This window comes from Pseudophryne corroboree, chromosome 2 (genome assembly GCF_028390025.1).
Source record: "Pseudophryne corroboree isolate aPseCor3 chromosome 2, aPseCor3.hap2, whole genome shotgun sequence".
Taxonomy (NCBI): Eukaryota; Metazoa; Chordata; class Amphibia; order Anura; family Myobatrachidae; genus Pseudophryne; species Pseudophryne corroboree.
In genome coordinates this window covers 857,176,642-857,197,848 of record NC_086445.1, presented here as the reverse complement: position 1 = coordinate 857,197,848, position 21,207 = coordinate 857,176,642, and the positions used below count along the sequence as shown (strand labels likewise).

Below are 21,207 nucleotides of genomic sequence, written 5' to 3'. Positions count from 1 at the left end.
AACTCTCCCTCTGTCTCTCCAAAGGGCTAGTGGGTCCTGTCCTCTATCAGAGCATTCCCTGTGTGTGTGCTGTGTGTCGGTACGTGTGTGTCGACATGTATGAGGACGATGTTGGTGAGGAGGCGGAGCAATTGCCTGTAATGGTGATGTCACTCTCTAGGGAGTCGACACCGGAATGGATGGCTTATTTAGGGAATTACGTGATAATGTCAACACGCTGCAAGGTCGGTTGACGACATGAGACGGCCGACAAACAATTAGTACCGGTCCAGACGTCTCAAAAACACCGTCAGGGGTTTTAAAACGCCCGTTTACTTTAGTCGGTCGACACAGACACAGACAGGGACACTGAATCCAGTGTCGACGGTGAATAAACAAATGTATTCCTTATTAGGGCCACACGTTAAAGGCAATGAAGGAGGTGTTTCATATTTCTGATACTACAAGTACCACAAAAGAGGGTATTATGTGGGATGTGAAAAAACTACCGTAGTTTTTCCTGAATCAGATAAATTAAATAAAGTGTGTGATGATGCGTGGGTTCCCCCCGATAGAAAATTATGGGCGGTATACCCTTTCCCGCCAGAAGTTAGGGCGCGTTGGGAAACACCCCTTAGGGTGGATAAGGCGCTCACACGCTTATCAAAACAAGTGGCGGTACCGTCTATAGATAGGGCCGTCCTCAAGGACCAGCTGACAGGAGGCTGGAAAATATCATAAAAAGTATATACACACATACTGGTGTTATACTGCGACCAGCGATCGCCTCAGCCTGGATGTGCAGAGCTGGGGTGGCTTGGTCGGATTCCCTGACTAAAAATATTGATACCCTTGACAGGGACAGTATTTTATTGACTATAGAGCATTTAAAGGATGCATTTCTATATATGCGAGATGCACAGAGGGATATTTGCACTCTGGCATCAAGAGTAAATGCGATGTCCATATCTGCCAGAAGATGTTATGGACACGACAGTGGTCAAGTGATGCAGATTCCAAACGGCACAAAGGTGTATTGCCGTATAAAGGAAGAGGAGTTATTTGGGGTCGGTCCATCGGACCTGGTGGCCACGGCAACTGCTGGAAAATCCGCCGTTTTTACCCTAAGTCACATCTCTGCAGAAAAAGACACCGTCTTTTCAGCCTCAGTCCTTTCGTCCCTATAAGATCATATCTGCCCAGGGATAGAGGAAAGGGAAGAAGACTGCAGCAGGCAGCCCATTCCCAGGAACAGAAGCGTTCCACCGCTTCTGACAAGTTCTCAGCATGGCGCTGAGACCGTACAGGACCCCTGGATCCTACAAGTAGTATCCCAGGGGTACAGATTGGAATGTCGAGACGTTTCCCCTTCGCAGGCTCCTGAAGTCTGCTTTACCAAGGTCTCCCTCCGACAAGGAGGCAGTATGGGAAAAAATTCACAAGCTGTATTCCCAGCAGGTGATAATTAAATTACCCCTCCTACTACAAGAAAAGGGGTATTATTCCACACTATATTGTGGTACTGAAGCCAGAAGGCTAGGTGAGACTTATTCTAAAAAAATTTTTTGAACACTTACAAAGGTTCAAATCAAGATGGAGTCACTCAGAGCAGTGATAACGAACCAGGAAGAAGGGGACTATATAGTGTCCCGGGACATCAGGGATGCTTACCTCTATGTCCCAAATTTGCCCTTCTCACTAAGGGTACCTCAGGTTCGTGGTGCAGAACTGTCACTATCAGTTTCAGACGCTGCCGTTTGGATTGTCCACGGCACCCCGGGTCTTTACCAAGGTAATGGCCGAAATGATGATTCTTCTTCGAAGAAAAGGCGTCTTAATTATCCCTTACTTGGACGATCTCCTGATAAGGGCATAGTCCAGGGAACAGTTGGAGGTCGGAGTAGCACTATCTCGGATACTGCTACAACAGCACGGGTGGATTCTAAATATTCCAAAATCGCAGCTGATCCCGACGACACGTCTGCTGTGCCTAGGGATGATTCTGGACACAGTCCAGAAAAAGGTGTTTCTCCCGGAAGAGAAAGCCAGGGAGTTATCCGAGCTAGTCAGGAACCTCCTAAAAACAGTGCATCATTGCACAAGGGTCCTGGTAAAAATGGTGGCTTCCTACGAAGCAATTCCATTCGGCAGATTTCACGCAAGAACTTTTCAGTGGGATCTGCTGGACAAATGGTCCGGATCGCATCTTCAGATGCATCAGCGGATAACCCTATATCCAAGGACAAGGGTGTCTCTCCTGTGGTGGTTATAGAGTGCTCATCTTCTAGAGGGCCGCAGATTCGGCATTCAGGTTTGGATGCTGGTGACCACGGAGCCCAGCCCGAGAGGCTGGGGAGCAGTCACACAAGAAAAAAAAAAAAAAATTTCCAGGGAGTGTGATCAAGTCTGGAGACTTTTCTCCACATAAATATACTGGAGCTAAGGGTAAATTTATAATGCTCTAAGCTTAGCAAGACCTCTGCTTCAAGGTCAGCCGGTATTGATCCAGTGGGAAAAACATCACGGCAGTCGCCCACGTAAACAGACAGGGCGACACAAGAAGCAGGAGGGCAATGGCAAAAACTGCAAGGACTTTTCGCTGGGCGGAAAATCATGTGATAGCACTGTCAGCAGTGTTTCATCCCGGGAATGGAAACTGGGAAGCAGACTTCCTCAGCAGGCACGACCTCCACCCGGGAGAGTGGAAACTTCATCGGGAAGTTTTTTCCACATGATTGTAAACCGTTGGGAAATACCAAAGGTGGACATGATGGCGTCCCGTCTGAACAAAAAACGGGACAGGTATTGCGCCAGGTCAAGAGACCCTCAGGCAATAGCTGTGGACGTTCTGGTAACACCGTGGGTGTACCAGTCGGTGTATGTGTTCCCTCCTCTGCTTCTCATACCTAAGGTGCTGAGAATTATAAGACGTAGAGGAGTAAGAACTATACTCATGGCTCCGGATTGGCCAAGAAGGACTTGGTACCCGGAACTTCAAGAGATGCTTACAGAGGTCTTATGGCCTCTGCCGCTAAGAAGGGACTTGCTTCAGCAAGTACCATGTCTGTTCCAAGACTTACCGCAGCTGCGTTTGTCGGCATGGCGGTGGAAAGCCGGATCCTAAGGGAAAAAGGCATTCCGGAAGAGGTCATTCCTACCCTGGTCAAAGCCAGAAAGGAGGTGACCGCACAACATTATCACCACATGTGGCGAAAATATGTTGCGTGGTGTGAGGCCAGGAAGGCCCCACAAAGAAATTTCAACTTGGTCGTTTCCTGCATTTCCTGCAAACAGGAGTGTCTATGGGCCTCAAATTGGGGTCCATTAAGGTTCAAATTTCGGCCCTGTCGATTTTCTTCCAGAAAGAATTGGCTTCAGTTCCTGAAGTCCAGAAGTTTGTCAAGGGAGTATTGCATATACAACCCCCTTTTGTGCCTCCAGTGGCACTGTGGGATCTCAACGTAGTTCTGGGATTCCTCAAATCACATTGGTTTAAAACCAGTCAAATCTGTGGATTTGAAGCATCTCACATGAAAAGTGACCATGCTCTTGGCCCTGGCCTGGACCAGGCGAGTGTCAAATTGGTGGTTTTTTCTCAAAAAAAGCCCATATCTGTTTGTCCATTCGGACAGGGCAGAGCTGCGGACTCGTCCCCAGTTCTCTCCCTAAGGTGGTGTCAGTGTTTCACCTGAACCAGCTTATTGTGGTGCCTTGCACCTACTAGGGACTTGGAGGACTCCAAGTTGCTAGATGTTGTCAGGGCCCTGAAAATATGTTCCAGGACGGCTGGAGTCAGGAAAACTGACTTGCTGTTATCCTGTATGCACCCAACAAACTGGGTGCTCTTGCTTCTAAGCAGACTATTGCTAGTTGGATGTGTAATACAATTCAGCTTGCACATTCTGTGGCAGGCCTGCCACAGCCAAAATATGTAAATGCCCATTCCACAAGGAAGGTGGGCTCATCTTGGGCGGCTGCCCGAGGGGTCTCGGCTTTACAACTTTGCCGAGCAGCTACTTGGTCAGGGGCAAACACGTTTGCTAAATTCTACAAATTTGATACCCTGGCTAAGGAGGACCTGGAGTTCTCTCATTCGGTGCTGCAGAGTCATCCGCACTCTCCCGCCCGTTTGGGAGCTTTGGTATAATCCCCATGGTCCTTTCAGGAACCCCAGCATCCACTAGGACGATAGAGAAAATAAGAATTTACTTACCGATAATTCTATTTCTCGGAGTCCGTAGTGGATGCTGGGCGCCCATCCCAAGTGCGGATTATCTGCAATACTTGTACATAGTTACAAAAATCGGGTTATTATTGTTGTGAGCCATCTTTTCAGAGGCTCCGCTGTTATCATACTGTTAACTGGGTTTAGATCACAAGTTGTACGGTGTGATTGGTGTGGCTGGTATGAGTCTTACCCGGGATTCAAAATTCCTCCCTTATTGTGTACGCTCGTCCGGGCACAGTACCTAACTGGCTTGGAGGAGGGTCATAGGGGGAGGAGCCAGTGCACACCACCTGATCGGAAAGCTTTACTTTTGTGCCCTGTCTCCTGCGGAGCCGCTATTCCCCATGGTCCTTTCAGGAACCCCAGCATCCACTACGGACTCCGAGAAATAGAATTATCGGTAAGTAAATTCTTATTTTTTGGCACAAGGCTAGAACAAGGATTTGCTACAATAGATTCAGAAAATGAATGATAAGGAGCACAGAGGGTCTGCTCACGCTGCTGGCTGTGAGAGACCTTGCACTGGCAGTTAGCCAGCACTTTAGAAAGTCTGTTTACTTGGCCTTGAGTGTCAGACCAAATATTCAGCCCCCATTGGTGGTGCAACAGTCATCTGACCCCGGAAAACGTAGTTGCGCGCATACACCTGAGCTGGCGGAAACCTTTGCACAGGAGACGCTGGAGCCATCTGCATCACCAGTTTGCAGGCACCGTCAAAGAGACAGGGAGCCAGCAACAGTGGCTGTGAGTGAGCGGTGGATCCATGGCACACCACGTAGAAGTCCTGACAACGCCCCTGAAAGGTAACTGTTGGCGTCTCCAGAAGGCGCCGCGACATATATATTGCAGCAGTACCCAACAATATTTTGATCCTGGATAGGATCATTATCAAGGATCATGTAAATAACCAATGAAAAGTCTGCTATTTAAACCCTAAAGCAAAACCAAAATCAGTAATCCATATGGGTCAGCTGTGCTGTACTTTCCCAATCATTAAGTGATCATCCACAGTAACTGAAGAATCTTGTATTAGTTATATTAAATGCTTAGTTATATTAATTGCAGTGTGCAATCTCGATAGTAGAGTTATAGGCCCTACACACATGCCGATTTATTTGAAAGATATGAACGATCTCGTTCATAAATGAACGAGAACTCGTTCATATCTTTCAGTGTGGAGGCTCCAGCGATGAACGATGCGCGGTCCCGCGCTCGTTCATCGCTGGTCCCCCGTCGGCTGTGCATGCAGGCCAATATGGACGATCTCGTCCATATTTGCCTGCACTTCAATGGAGCCGCGTGACTGGGGGAGTGAAGAAACTTCACTCCCCCCGTCACTGCCCCCCCGCCGCCGGGTCGCTCGTCGGCCGTATCCGCCGTCGGGCAGCTCGGCGGCGGATCGGCATGTCTGTAGGGCCCTTTACTGTACATTAAAATAAAACAAAAACCTTAAAAATAAACACAATTTAAAGTTTACAGCTGGTAAAGGGTAAATTATAACAGTTATCTTGCAATTAAATATATCAAAGCTGTGGAAACAACTCTGTGACCAATCAAAACTTAAACCAATAGCAAATGTGAAATAATAGTATAATCATGGTTAGCACTATACTTTATTGTACAGTGATTACAGGATAATAAAATAATCAGAATAATGCATCATTAATGACCATAAATCACAAACCAGGCCCAAAAGCACAGCTACAAATCCCATGAGATTAATTTTAAAAGCAGATTCATTACAGCCAACAGACAGAATATTTCAACAGCAGTATGTAACATGGCTAATACTAATACTAGAAGGTCCAATAATATAGACATGTACTGTACATAAAATACAATCTCCAACAGCACACTCCTGCTCAGCAGCTCTCCTCACACATTCCCCCCTACTCTGCAGCTTTCCTCACACATCCCCCCTGCTCAGCAGCTCTTCTCACACATCCCCTCCTGCTCTGCAGCTTTCCTCACACATTCCCCCCTGCTCAGCAGCTCTCCTCACACATTCCCTCCTGCTCTGCAGCTTTCCTCACACATTCCCCCCTGCTCAGCAGCTCTCCTCACACATTCCCTCCTGCTCTGCAGCTTTCCTCACACATTCCCTCCTGCTCAGCAGCTCTCCTCACACATTCCCTCCTGCTCTGCAGCTCTCCTCACACATTCCCTCCTGCTCTGCAGCTTTCCTCACACATTCCCTCCTGCTCTGCAGCTTTCCTCACACATTCCCTCCTGCTTAGCAGCTCTCCTCACACATTCCCTCCTGCTTAGCAGCTCTCCTCACACATTCCCTCCTGCTTAGCAGCTCTCCTCACACATTCCCTCCTGCTCTGCAGCTTTCCTCACACATTCCCCCCTGCTCTGCAGCTCTCCTCACACATTCCCTCCTGCTCTGCAGCTTTCCTCACACATTCCCCCCTGCTCAGCAGCTCTCCTCACACATTCCCTCCTGCTCTGCAGCTTTCCTCACACATTCCCTCCTGCTCAGCAGCTCTCCTCACACATTCCCTCCTGCTCAGCAGCTCTCCTCACACATTCCCTCCTGCTCTGCAGCTCTCCTCACACATTCCCTCCTGCTCTGCAGCTTTCCTCACACATTCCCTCCTGCTCTGCAGCTTTCCTCACACATTCCCTCCTGCTTAGCAGCTCTCCTCACACATTCCCTCCTGCTTAGCAGCTCTCCTCACACATTCCCTCCTGCTTAGCAGCTCTCCTCACACATTCCCTCCTGCTCTGCAGCTTTCCTCACACATTCCCCCCTGCTCTGCAGCTCTCCTCACACATTCCCTCCTGCTCTGCAGATTTCCTCACACATTCCCCCCTGCTCAGCAGCTCTCCTCACACATTCTCTCCTGCTCTGCAGCTTTCCTCACACATTCCCTCCTGCTCAGCAGCTTTCCTCACACATTCCCCCCTGCTCAGCAGCTTTCCTCACACATTCCCCCCTGCTCAGCAGCTTTCCTCACACATTCCCCCCTGCTCAGCAGCTTTCCTCACACATTCCCCCTGCTCAGCAGCTTTCCTCACACATTCCCCCTGCTCAGCAGCTCTCCTCACACATTCCCTCCTGCTCTGCAGCTTTCCTCACACATTCCCTCCTGCTCTGCAGCTTTCCTCACACATTCCCTCCTGCTTAGCAGCTCTCCACACACATTCCCTCCTGCTTAGCAGCTCTCCTCACACATTCCCTCCTGCTTAGCAGCTCTCCTCACACATTCCCTCCTGCTCTGCAGCTTTCCTCACACATTCCCCCCTGCTCTGCAGCTCTCCTCACACATTCCCTCCTGCTCTGCAGATTTCCTCACACATTCCCCCCTGCTCAGCAGCTCTCCTCACACATTCTCTCCTGCTCTGCAGCTTTCCTCACACATTCCCTCCTGCTCAGCAGCTTTCCTCACACATTCCCCCCTGCTCAGCAGCTTTCCTCACACATTCCCCCCTGCTCAGCAGCTTTCCTCACACATTCCCCCCTGCTCAGCAGCTTTCCTCACACATTCCCCCTGCTCAGCAGCTTTCCTCACACATTCCCCCTGCTCAGCAGCTTTCCTCACACATTACCCCTGCTCAGCAGCTTTCCTTACACCCCCCCCCCCTGCTCAGCAGCTTTCCTCACATATTCCCCCTGCTCAGCAGCTTTCCTGCTTACATGCTATTTTCACCATTAACATTCTGCTAACCAGCTTTTCTGTTCACCCCCACCGCTGCCGCCGTCCAGCAGCATTTCTCTCTAATACCCTAGTGCCCACCAGCTTTTGTCAACATGTCCACTTTATCATCATCTTTTGTCAAACATGTCCCTCTGCTAACAGCTTTTCTCAGATCTGCCCCCATGCCAATGCCAACTAGTTTTTCACACTTGCCACCATGCCAACCCTATTTTCACACAGCCCCCCATGCTCATCATCTTTTCTCACACATGTTCCCCTGCCCAGCACCTTTTCTCACACATTATCCTGTACACCAGTTTAGTCCCCACATTACAGATTTTTCATATCTGATTTTCCTTCTGTGCTGTCTGCTACACAGGACTAGAGACATACTAGCCTGCCCTGAGGGGTTGGGTATGCGTGACCAGCGGTCAGGAGATGGCTGGCAGGAAGGGCGAGCACAACGAAGCCCCTTGCGGGCTCGGTGGCGAGCTGCGCTTGCCACAGGTTATATTCCCACTCTATGGGTGTTGTGGACACCCACGAGTGGGAATAGTCCCTGTTAGTCGGCATGCCGACTGTCGGGGCTGTAATGGTGTGGGACTCCGGCGTCGGTATTGTGACCGGCGGTCTCCTGACCGCCGGTCACGTAACTACCTCCCACCCTGAGCTATATGTATAGCGTATGACAGATGAAGCTTACTTCAGAAGAACATTTTACTGACTGGGGAAATACCATGTGGAGCAGGTAGTATGGACAGCAAGTCTGTTCACACTGCCCCAGTTACACCCTGGACCCACACACATAGCCTGAGTAAACCAAAGGGGTATGGGTCATAAGGTCAACCACACTTAGGTCGACAGTCATTAGGTCGATCACTATTGGTCAACATGGTCACTAGGTCGACATGAGTGTTTTTTTTAACCTTTTTTTGGTGTTGTTTGCTTCGTAAAATGACGGGGAACCCCAGTTAGTGCACCGTGTCCCCTCGCATGGCGAGCGCACTTTGGGCAAGTTGTCTCGCTCCGCTGCTGCTGCGCTCGGCACAGGTTACTAATCCCAATCGTAGTCCACGTGGATCGTAAAGTATGAAAAAGTAAAAAAATTTAAGTGAATAACTCATGTCGACCTTTTTCCATGTTGACCCAGTGACGATGTCGACTTAATGCATGTCGACCAATAGTGGTTGACCTAATGACTGTCAACCTAAGGACCTATCTCAACCAAACTGACAAAGAAGAGGTGTTCTACCTACACATGCACCTCACAACATGTGCACAGTGACAGGGAGTTGTTACAAGTCCTTTTTTTCTTGCCATAATTACTGAAGAGATGGGTATTTGATATTTTATTATGTTGCTGATGGACTGTGAAATGTTTACATGTGTTCAGCCATTTTTTCCACAGTGTCTAAAATTTACTAAAGTACTTATCCTGAAGTCCTTATGTCCTAAACATCCCGTATAATAGTGTATACTGTATTCATAAGTGTATACTGCATTTCTACCTATACGGTGTAAATAATAATTAATGATGCTGCCATATCTGACGTGAGCAGTAGAAAACAATATTTTACAAAGCTGTGTCTGCATGGGCATGTAATCAGTATGTAATCTTTATGCACTCCTTACATAACTCTCTTTTTTTCTTCTAATTTGTAAGTCCTGAATGTAAGCACTTCTGCTCAGCTGACCTTCTCAATGCCAGAAGGATTTCAGCCTGAAGACCACCCCAGTCCCGCAGAAGCTGTCACTTATTTTCCTTACTTCGAGGGTCAGTACTTGGCGGTCGCTGCTTCCCTGAATGGAGGAAATGTGTTTGCATCCTTTGTCGCAATGTTGGCTCAGTGGATGGCTGTGTTAGGTAAATACTAATCGTAATAACATTGAAAATGGTTCTTACGTACAGTCACTTTAAGGATACACACGAACAGAAGGGTGTGGCAACCCCATTCCGTGTTTTCATACATCTGCGTCCTATTGGGCGCTGATTTACCCTAGCCACATACTCTGTTTTGCCACTGCAATCGGTCTGGTGTGACGGGAACAGTGTTCTCCATTCAGTTTAATTTTAGACTTTCAATCAAGGTTTACTGTTCAAAAAATTGCAGCACTGTTTATTGTCCTGTAACAGGAAAATGCTAATTATCCTGTGCTTATTCCGCTATTTAAATACTGCTCAGCTTTAGCTGTATTTCCTGGGTAAGAGAATCACAGAAAACTGCTGTTAAATTAAAATAAAATAATACAATTAGATAAGTGCAGTCTTGTCTCAAGACATCTCTCATTTCCTGATCTCATTAGCTGATGTGTTGTGAAGACAATAACTCCATTCTCATTTTTTTGTCTAAATAAAAAGCATTCCTGTGGGTTCCGTCATTGCACTAACAGGTTTTAAATGTAATATTCTGTATTTTTTGTAAACTAATATTTGGATTTCTAAGAATTGTATTTTTTTGCTCATGTTGTTAATATTATATTTAATAATAAATAGGATTAGCCAGATTGCAAACTTTTCATCCTTGGAATATTATTGTGTTGCATTCACAAATATACAGGTTACCAAAAAATAAATAAATAAAACAGAGAAATAGTGGTTACCATAAAACATGTTGGGTTTGATAAATCTGCAGGTAGGGGTCAAAGGGCGCCGTATGGTACCTGGTATGCGGTGTGAGGATCTGGATACTGGGGAGTGCAGTGCAGCTGTGGCTTGGTGAGGGGATACAGGGCTTTAGGATTTCAGAGAGACAGGCTTTGGGGTGTGTGGGAGATAGGAGAGAGGGAGACAGACTGTGGTGTGTGTATGGGGGAGGAAGCAGAGATATACATATTTATACCTGTACATGTGTATAAATAAATATATATTTATTTTTCTCTTACATCTTAGAGGATGCTGGGGGACTCCAAAAGGACCATGGGGTATAGACGGGATCCGCAGGAGCTTGGGCACACTGAAAAGACTTTAACTGGGTGTGAACTTGCTCCTCCCTCTATGCCCCTCCTCCAGACCTCAGTTAGACTTTGTGCCCAGGACTGACTGGACACTCACTAGGGGAGCTCTCCTGAGTTTCTCTGGAAAAGACTTTGTTAGGTTTTTTATTTTCAGGGAGACCTGCTGGCTACAGGCTCCCTGCATCTTGGGACTGAGGGGAGAGAAGTCAGACCTATTTCTTCTTCTTAGTTTAAGGGCTCTGCTTCTCGGCTACTGGACACCATTAGCTCCAGAGGGTTCGATCACTTGGTGCGCCTAGCTGCTTGTTCCCGGAGCCACGCCGTCACCCCCCTCACAGAAGCCAGAAGAAAGAAGTCGGGTGAGTATGCAGAAGACTTCAGTGACGGCAGAAGACTCCAGTAACGAGGTACAGCGCAGCGGTAGCGCTGCGCTCCATGCTCCCACACACTTCACCAACGAGCACTCACAGGGTGCAGGGCGCTGGGGGGGGAAGCGCCCTGGGCAGCATGTTACTGGGTCTGGGAGCTGGCAGAAGGCAGTTCGGTGCCTCTGCACCGTTTTTCAACCCCCGCCAGCATTTTCTTAATTTCAAATTTAGCGGGCTGAAGCGCGCCGGGAAGGGGCGCGGCTTAGCCGCACAGCTCGTCAGCTCCATTTTCTCTCCTTCACACCGCTGCAGAGAACACTGGCCCGCAACCTCCAAGCTCCTCTAAAAGTAACAGGGAGCTGATCGGGGGGGCACAGTTATTGGTGCATAATCCATAGCAGCGCTGTCAACATATATTTTGTTTTGGGATATATGGGCGCTGGGGTGTGAGCTGGCATACTCCCTCTGTGTTTCTCTATCTGGGCTTCCTTGTGGATCTGTCCCCTAGCTGAGGCGGTGTGTGTGTGTTGGTGTGTCGACATTCCGTGTCGGCATGTCTGAGGCTGAGTGTTATTCCCCGGAAGAGGTTGCTGGGGGAGCAGATGTGGGTCTGGAGTTGGCCCTGTCGGCGCAGCCGCCACCTGATTTACTTACAATGTTAAGTACGCTTAATACAAATGTGGCCTCTTTGTCTAAAAGGTTGGCTAAATCGGAGTCTCAGACTCCGGTATGGAGGAAATCCATGGAGGAGACTTTGTCTCAGGTGCAGACCCCATCAGGGTCGCAAAAGCGGCCTTTTACTCAGTCGGTAGATACGGATACCGACACGGATTCTGATTCCGATGTACATTTCACTGAGGCTGCTTTACATCCATGGTTAGTTAAGAGTATTCAGTACATGATTGTGGCTATAAAGGATGTTTTACATATTTCTGACGAAGCTGAAACAAGGATTTGCTTGTTCAAAGGGAAAAAACCTGAGGTGAAGTTTCCCCCCTCTCATGATATGAATACTCTTTGCGAAAAGGCTTGGGAGTCGCCAGATAAGAGGTGGCAGATTCCCAAGAGAATTTACATGGCGTATCCTTTCCCCTCTGATGACAGGGAAAATGGGAGTCGTCTCCGAATGTCGACAAGGCTCTATCCCGGTTGTCTAAGAAGGTGGCGCTTCCATCCCCTGACACGGCAGCTCTCAAGGATCCGGTGGATCGCAAGCTGGAGACGTCTCTGAAGTTCATTTTCGCTAATACGGGTGCGTTGCTCAGACCTGCTGTGGCGTCAGTATGGGTGAGTAGTGCTATTGCTAAATGGGCTGAGAATTTAGCGGCTGATATGGATACCCTTGATAAATATAATGTTCTTTTAACTCTTGGTTATATCAAGGACGCTGCAGATTACCTGAAGGATGTGGCGAGGGATGTAGGTCTCTTGGGATCAAGAGCCAATGCCATAGCGATCTCGGCCAGGAGAGCGCTGTGGATTCATCAATGGATTGCTGATGCCGACTCCAAGAGAGCTATGGAAGCTCTCCCCTTCAAAGGTAATGTCTTGTTTGGTGACGGCTTGGCTGATCTGGTGTCTACCGCGACGGCGGGTTAGTCATCTTTTCTTCCTTATGTTCCCACACAACAGAAAAAGACACCACATCAGCAGATACAGTCCTTTCGTCTCAATAAATACAAGCGTGGAAAAGGTTCGTCCTTCCTCACTTCAAAGAGTAGAGCAAGAGGAAGAAAGTCGCCTGCAGTATCAGGCGCCCAGGACCAAAAGTCCTCCCTGCCTCTACCAAGTCCACCGCATGACTCTGGGGCTTCCCTGGGGGAGTCCGGACCGGTGGGGGGGCCGTCTGCGGATCTTCAGTCAGGTCTGGGTTCATTCGGGCCTGGATCCTTGGGTCCTAGATATAGTATTTCAGGGATACAAGCTGGAGTTTCAGGAGGTGCCCCCTCACCGGTTCTTCATTTCGGCCTTACCAGTGTCTCTTCTGGACAGGGAGGTGGTGAAGGCAGCAATACAAAAGTTGTGTCAACAGAGGGTCATTGTTCCCGTTCCCCCGTCCCAACGGGGGGAGGGGTTCTACTCGAGCCTCTTTGTGGTACCGAAACCGGACGGTTCGGTCAGACCGATTCTGAACCTAAAGTCCCTCAATCTATACTTGAAGGTTTTCAAGTTCAAGATGGAATCTCTTCGAGCTGTGATTGCCAGCCTAGAAGGGGGGGACTTTATGGCGTCAGTCGACATAGAGGATGCCTACTTACACGTCCCGATATATCCTCCGCATCAAGCTTTCCTAAGGTTTGCGGTACAGGATTCTCATGACCAATTTCAGACGTTGCCGTTTGGGCTTTCCACAGCCCCAAGGATTTTCACCAAAGTCATGGCAGAAATGATGGTTCTTCTGCGCAAGCAAGGGGTTACCATTATCCCGTACTTGGACGATCTCCAAAACTTTCCAAACAGACAGCCAGTGGTACTCCAGTGTCCTTGCCGCTACCACTGGCTGTCTGTTTGGAAAGTTTTTTCCTGTGTGAATCTGTATGGACAGCTTACCCGTATCTGTATTTCACGTTTGTGTTTGACACATGAGGTCCATTTTTGGCAGGATCTTGCTGTTTTCACCTTCCTTTTGAAAGTTAGAAACATAGGAAATAGCTGAATTCTGATCAATCGAATATATGAGACTGGCTTGAAGCTTCGGCAGTCTCCTTTTTGATGTTTTGAAGTTATTCTTTGAAAATCCTGAGTGTCCATTCTGATTGATCACATTTTGATAAATGTTAATACCAAAAGACATACCCCTGATGAAGTCTAGTTACTAGACGAAATGCGTTGGGTTGTTATATTTGATGTTATCTCTGAATAGCATATGAGGAAGATTAAAGCTATTGCACTAAGTTGCCGATATTCCGCTATCAACTTCAAAGATGGAGTATTCGAAGAGAAATTACATCATTTTGTCTGTGTAATATGATGGACTTGCTTCTGTACATTTTAATAATTTTTTTATGAATGAACAGTTCATATTTATGTTTTAAAATCAATGTTAGTTGTGAAACCCACTGGGTTTCCTGTATTTATAGGTTAAAATAACCTTTGGGTGCCAATTTCCTTTCTTTTTTATATTTTCTGTATCCAGTCCCTCCTAACAAGGGACTTAGTGAAATAGGCAGCCCCTCCCAAGGAGTACTGTATCTTATTGTATCTAATTAGCCTTAGAACAGTGCAGAAGGAGAGTATTTGGTTGATATATATGTATATATATGTGTCCTGACGAAAATGCTGCTGAATTGAAACGGCTGAAAGTGGCTGTCATTGTGTATTTTATTCCTGAGTGCCGCAGATGAAACTTGTTTATATATATATATATATATATATATATATATAGTGTATATATAAAATCTAAAGGGGCTCCAGATATATCACTGTACCTGGCCGCAAGATTTCTGTTGCTGGCGATGGTTGCAATTACCTCTCTATCTGTCCCCACGTCCCTGTTGCCTCTCTATACCATGTCCCCATGTCCCTGCTGCCTCTCTCTCTGTCCCTGATGCCTCTCTCTCTGTCCCTACATCCCTGCTGCCTCTCTCTCTGTTTCTATGCCCCTGCTTCCTCTGTTTGCCCATAAGTCCTTGCTGCTTATCTCTGTCCCTATGTCTTTGCTGGCACTCTCTATCTGTGACCCTGCTGCCACTCTCTCTGTGTGTTCCTGCTGCCACTCTCTCTGTCTCTATGTCCTGCTGCCTCTATTTGTTCCTACATCCCTACTGCCTCTCTCTGTCCCTATGTCTTTGCCGGCACACACTCTCTGTGTCCCTGCTGCCACTCTGTCTCTATGTGCCTGCTGCCTCTATTTGTTCCTACTGTACATCCCTGCTGCCTCTCTTTATCCCAACTGCATCTCCCTCTCTGTTTCGATGTCCCTGCTGCCTCTCTGTTTCTATGTCCCTGCTGCCTCTCTTTGTCCGTAAGTCCCCGCTGCTTATCTCTGTCCCTATGTCTTTGCCGGCACACTCTCTCTCTCTCTCTCTCTCTCTCTCTCTCTCTCTCTCTCTCTCTCTCTGTGTCCTTGCCCCACTCTCTCTGTCTCTATGTTCCTGCTGCCATTCTCTCTCCGGAGAGAGAGTTGGGGAGCCCCTTAAAATTTTTTGCTATGGGACCCATAAAGTTCTAATTACTATATAAATATGGGGCTGATTCAGAGGTGGACGCCAATGGCACTTCTGCACTTGTGCAGAATTATGCAAAAGCTACATGAGGTGTATTAAGTAAAAAAGTAGTCCTGGATTCTGTGATGCGCTGCTGCATCTGAAGGGGCAGCATGGGATCATCTGCGTGCACATAGGACATCTAGTAACCCTGAGGTTATTCAGGATGTTGCGGGAGCAGATCTGCGTGTGTGCAGTGCGGTGCCTTCTCATGTGCAGATCATTAAACATCAGAGATTTATGTAAATCTCAGAATCAGGATCTATATGTGTAACTAAATATCTCCCCTTATTAGCTAATAACACTTTTATAAGACTTTTATCTTTGGCCTAATCTGAGCCATGTCAGTTCAGGAACTCCAACGGCACATCGTGTCCTACAGCATTACAAAATGGAGGTGCGAGAGACAACCTGAGGTTTGGGCACTACCATAAGTGCCCAATATGTGGTTTGTTGTCCGTAGCAACCAATGAGCTTCTAGCTATCATTTATCAAATATATTCTATAAAATGATAACTATAACCTGGTTGGTTGCTATGGGGTATATGCAATTGTGGTCGAATTCCCCAAAATGTCGAAAAACGGGACATTTTCGACAAAAATAAAAAATCGACAATGCAATTCAGTACTTTCCGTCAAAAAAACTGACTTTCCAAATTCGACTTTTTGAAATTCGACATTTGTCAAATTCGACATTTCTGCAATGGTACAAATGCGGCAATTCGCCAAAAGTATATTCAATTGAAGTTTGGAAATTCGACAACAGTGCTTTTAGACAGTAAATTCGTCATTTTCAATCCGCTACACTTTGGTGGCGGAATCTAATAAAAAAAATTTAAAACATGTTTTTTTTTGTGGGTTTTTTTTTTTTGGTAATAGAATATCTATTTATATTAGAAGGGATTAGGTACTTGGTTTGTCTATTTTGGAGGCACAAGTATTATTTATATATTTTTTAAAATATTTTTTTTTATTTTTTTTTTAAATGGAATGGAAAAAATCAGAAAAAAAATTGCGTGGGGTCCCCCCTCCTAAGCATAACCAGCCTTGGGCTCTTCGAGCCGGTCCTGGTTCTAAGAATCCGGGGGGGAAAATGACAGGGGATCCCCCGTATTTTTAAAACCAGCACCGGGCTCTGGTGCTGGTGCAAAAAATACGGGGGACAAAAAGAGTAGGGGTCCCCCGTATTTTTTACACCAGGATCGGGCTCCACTAGCTGGACAGATAATGCCACAGCCGGGGGTCACTTTTATACAGCGCCCTGCGGCCGTGGCATTAAATATCCAACTAGTCACCCCTGGCCGGGGTACCCTGGGGGAGTGGGGACCCCTTCAATCAAGGGGTCCCCCCCCCCCCAGCCACCCAAGGGCCAGTGGTGAAGGCCGAGGCTGTTCCCCCCCCCCCCCCCATCCAAGGGCTGCGGATGGGGGGCTGATAGCCTTGAGAAAATTAAAAGAATATTGTTTTTTCCAGTAGTACTACTACAAGTCCCAGCAAGCCTCCCCCGCAAGCTGGTACTTGGAGAACCACAAGTACCAGCATGCCGGAGAAAAACGGGCCCGCTGGTACCTGTACTTCTACTGGGAAAAAAATACCCAAATAAAAACAGGACACGCACACCTTGAAAGTACAACTTTATTTCACACATGTCGACACACACATACTTACCTATGTTCACACGCCGACCTCTGTCCACTTGTCCAAGTAGAATCCACGTGTACCTGTGAATAAAATTATACTCACCTGATCCAGTGTCCAGATTATAATCCACGTACTTGGCAAAAAAAAAAAAACGACCAAACGGACTGAAAGGGGTCCCATGTTTACACATGGGACCCTTTTCCACGAATGCAGAGACCCCCCCGTGACTGCTGTCACAGAAAGGTCTCTTCAGCCAATCAGCGAGCGCAACGTCCTGGCACTCTGCTGATTGGCTATGCGCGTCTGAGCTGTCAGACAGCGCATCGCAAAGCCTCTCCATTATATTCAATGGTGGGAACTTTGCGGACAGCGGTGGGGTCACCCGCGGTCAGCGGCTGACCGCGGGTAACCCCACAGCTGAACGCAAAGTTCCCACCATTGAAACTAATGGAGGGAACTGTGCGATGCGCTGTCTGCCAGCAGACGCGCATACAGCCAATCAGGAGAGTGCCACGAAGTAGCGCTTCCTGATTGGCTGAAGGGACCTTCTGTGACAGCAGTCACGGGGGTCTCTGCATTCGTGGAAAGGGGTCCCATGTGTAAACATGGGACCCCTTTCAGTCCGTTTGGTCCGGGTGTTCGTTGTTTTTTTTTTGCCAAGTACGTGGATTATAATCTGGACACTGGATCAGGTGAGTATAATTTTATTCACAGGTACACGTGGATTCTACTTGGACAAGTGGACAGAGGTCGGCGTGTGAACATAGGTAAGTATGTGTGTGTCGACATGTGTGAAATAAAGTTTTACTTTCAAGGTGTGCGTGTCCTGTTTTTATTTGGGTATTTTTTTTCCAGTAGAACCACAGGTACCAGCGGGCCCGTTTTTCTCCGGCATGCTGGTACTTGTGGTTCTTCAAGTACCAGCTTGCGGGGGAGGCTTGCTGGGACTTGTAGTACTACTGGAAAAAAACAATATTCTTTCAATTTTCTCAAGGCTATCAGCCCCCCATCCGCAGCCCTTGGATTGGGGGGACAGCCTCGGGCTTCACCCCTGGCCCTTGGGTGGCTGGGGGGGGGGACCCCTTGATTGAAGGGGTCCCCACTCTCCCAGGGTACCCCGGCCAAGGGTGACTAGTTGGATATTTAATGCCACAGCCGCTGTATAAAAGTGACCCCCGGCTGTGGCATTATCTGTCCAGCTAGTGGAGCCCGGTGCTGGTTTTAAAAATACGGGGGATCCCCTGTCAGTTTTTTCCCCGGATTTTTAGAACCAGGACCGGCTCGAAGAGCCCGAGGCTGGTTATGCTTTGGAGGGGGGACCCCACGCAATTTTTTTCGGGTTTTTTACCGTTTTTTCCCCGTTTTTTAAAAATCGGATCAAAATCCGTCAAATCGGCCGTTTTTCGACAGCGGGACTGTCGAATACGTTTTTTATTGAATATGTTGAATTTCGGCACCCACTTGCCGTAATTTGACGGTCGAATTAAAAAACGGCCGAAAAATTGCCGCGATTCGCCGCTAATTGCATATACCCTAGGTGCGTTGTATGGTAGTAACTGGGATGCTCCTTGCATTGAACATCTCTCACTGGAATGGTAGACAGAGGCATTGTAATTTATTTTATCTTTTACACCGCAAGGAAAAATGTGAGACTGGTGGGTGTTTAACAATGGATAAGACCCAGTAAGAATGATCTATTTTATAGTGACCTTTTACCATGTCTGTGCTAATCTTTGGAATTCCCTGCTGTTGGATTAAGTAGTAATAATCATTTAATGTGTCTGCTTGTCACCCTGGTGTGCTGACTCTGCCTACCAGTACAATGCCTCACCTACTGGTATGATCACCTACTGTGACACAATCTCTCTGCTGAGGCCACTACATGAGGCCACTCTAAGTTCCCAATCCGCCCCTGTCTGGCATAGAAGAAACGTGAATAATAAATCAAAGTAAATGTACCAGGAGGGTATTGACAAGCCATTAAAAAGTTATCGGAAGATGGAAACCCTTTTTAACATTATCTTATACTGTGAATTTCTTACCCTGTTTCCAAGACAAATACATTGTCAATTATTAAGTTAACTTGTTAATTGAGTGAAAGGGAGACATGATATTTTCCGGGAGATGTATCAAGCAACGGAGAGAGATAAAGTTGGGTATTTGCCCAAAGCAAATGATGCTTCTAACTACAGGTATAATTTCATGTACTGTGCTGGATAAGCGACAGAAGATGATTGGGTGCTTTGGACAGTTCCACTTTCTCTCTCTCCAAGGCTTGATACATCTCCCCAAGAGTGCTGTATATAAAATATATGTCTAGCTGCTATACAGCAGGTCAGGAGCACCAGCAGGACAGAGTTTTGTGGACCTTGTGAAATTAGCATGCAATAAAGAACGGAGACTCAGTCAATGAATACATAAAACATTTTTAGTTTATGCTAAAATATAAAAAATGTATTGTGAAGAATATTTAACAAATAATATTTGTGAGATATCTCAGAAAACAGTCGTTTTTGGAGGCTTCCCACAAATATTAAACAGCCCCTGAATGTAGGTATTGGGGACTGCAATAGATATTGAAGATATCTACTGCATTCCTCCTATTGTGATCACAAAAGCAGCCACCAAAAGTTTCTACTGCAGTTGGTAAACTGCGAAGCTCACCAAGCTCCAGAATGCAAAGCATTTCTGACCTTGGCCCGGCAGCTATTGCCATTTCTAAATGGCGTTTGTAGCTCGTGGGCTACATTATGCAAATGCTACATTATTGGAATCCCTTTGCATTACTGTCTGCTCTCACATACGCAGTCTGACGAATGCACATGTGAAGTAGCGCAGCCAGGGTCTAAACCCAGAAGTAAAGTGATCGCATTAGCGATTATTTTACTTCTTATACTGTACATTGCAGGGATGGTAATGAGATTGGTACTCATTATGTCATAAAAGCTACACCTCTGGACTCACAAAGAGTCATCCTTCAGCACTCAGGAGAAGAAAAACCCACTTGGGGGGAAACCTCTGGGGAACCATGGCCTCAGGATCGCCCTTCCCTCTGGGCATTGAGAGGTGTACTAATAGGGGGATCAGTATGATATCCCGGCACATGGGATCCTATTGGTCGTAATACCGACGCCGGGATCCCGGTGCAAAAAAGGCCGACAGGGGTGAGTAAGGGGTGTATTCCCCTCTCCCCACCCCCTTAACCCTCCCTGTCCACAGCCTAACGCTGACCTTCCCGTTTGTGCCTTATGGGCCCTACACACAGCGCAATGTGCCGCCGAGGTGCCTGACGGCCGATATGGCCGGTGGCCTACCCGGCGGCTGGGGGAGTGAAGTTTCTTAACTCCCCCGTCACCCGGCCCCATAGCCCTGCATGCTAATATGGACGAGATTGTCCATATTGGCTTGCATGCATAAATGAGTCGGCACCAACGATGAACGAGTGTGAGGCCGCGCATCTTTCATTGTTGGTGCCTATACACTGAAAGATATGAACGATATCTTGTTCATTAATGAACAAGATTGTTCATATCTTTCAGGGTTATCGCTTAGTGTGTAGGGCCCATAACTCTAACCCTCCTGCGGAGGTGCCTAATCCTAACCTCTGTCCCCACTGCCTAAACCTTACCCTCCAATCCCCCGCAGGCTAACCACCCCCGGGGGTGCCTAACCCTAACCTTTCTCCACCCGCAGCCTAAATCTAACCCCCCGGGAGCTATGGGTAATGGGAGGGGTACAATACTTACCTATACCTGCCAAAGGTCAACTACTCTGTAGTCTAAGAGGAAAAGAGGAAAAAACATTGTTAGTCGATGAACAAGCAGAGAGGCAAGCTGCAAACAGTGTTGTGGTTGGGTAGAGAGAAAAATCTCTCTATGTAAATATGTTACTCTAACTATTGAGGACAAGGAAAATGCCTAAAATAAGGACAATAGTACACACATTGGGGGGATAAGTTCTTTCTTATAGTAATAAGTGTGTACCTTCAGGAAAGAAATTTGACCAGTAAATAATAAAAGCTATAAATTGCTAACATTTAGTGGTCAATCCAATTAGGTACGAGTTGCTATTGCTGCAATGTTTCTACATCGGCAATGGCCCACAAACTCGCACTCTTCTTGGCCAGATAGGGCTGCGGGCACTTTTGAGCGAGTTTAGGCTGCCGGAAAGTACGGCTGTTGTAAGAC

The 21,207-nt window shown here is 47.2% G+C and overlaps 1 protein-coding gene across 3 annotated transcripts in view; it reads left to right on the top strand.

Annotated features, from left to right (window-relative positions):
• SHPK (sedoheptulokinase) overlaps positions 1-21,207 on the top strand; it is a 97,467-nt gene that overhangs the window by 54,276 nt on the left and 21,984 nt on the right. For all 3 annotated transcript variants that reach the window (XM_063955826.1, XM_063955823.1, XM_063955825.1), the window contains exon 6: positions 9,515-9,715. In XM_063955826.1, coding sequence (XP_063811896.1) covers positions 9,515-9,715 — 201 coding nt within the window. The remainder of the gene's footprint in view (positions 1-9,514; positions 9,716-21,207) is intronic.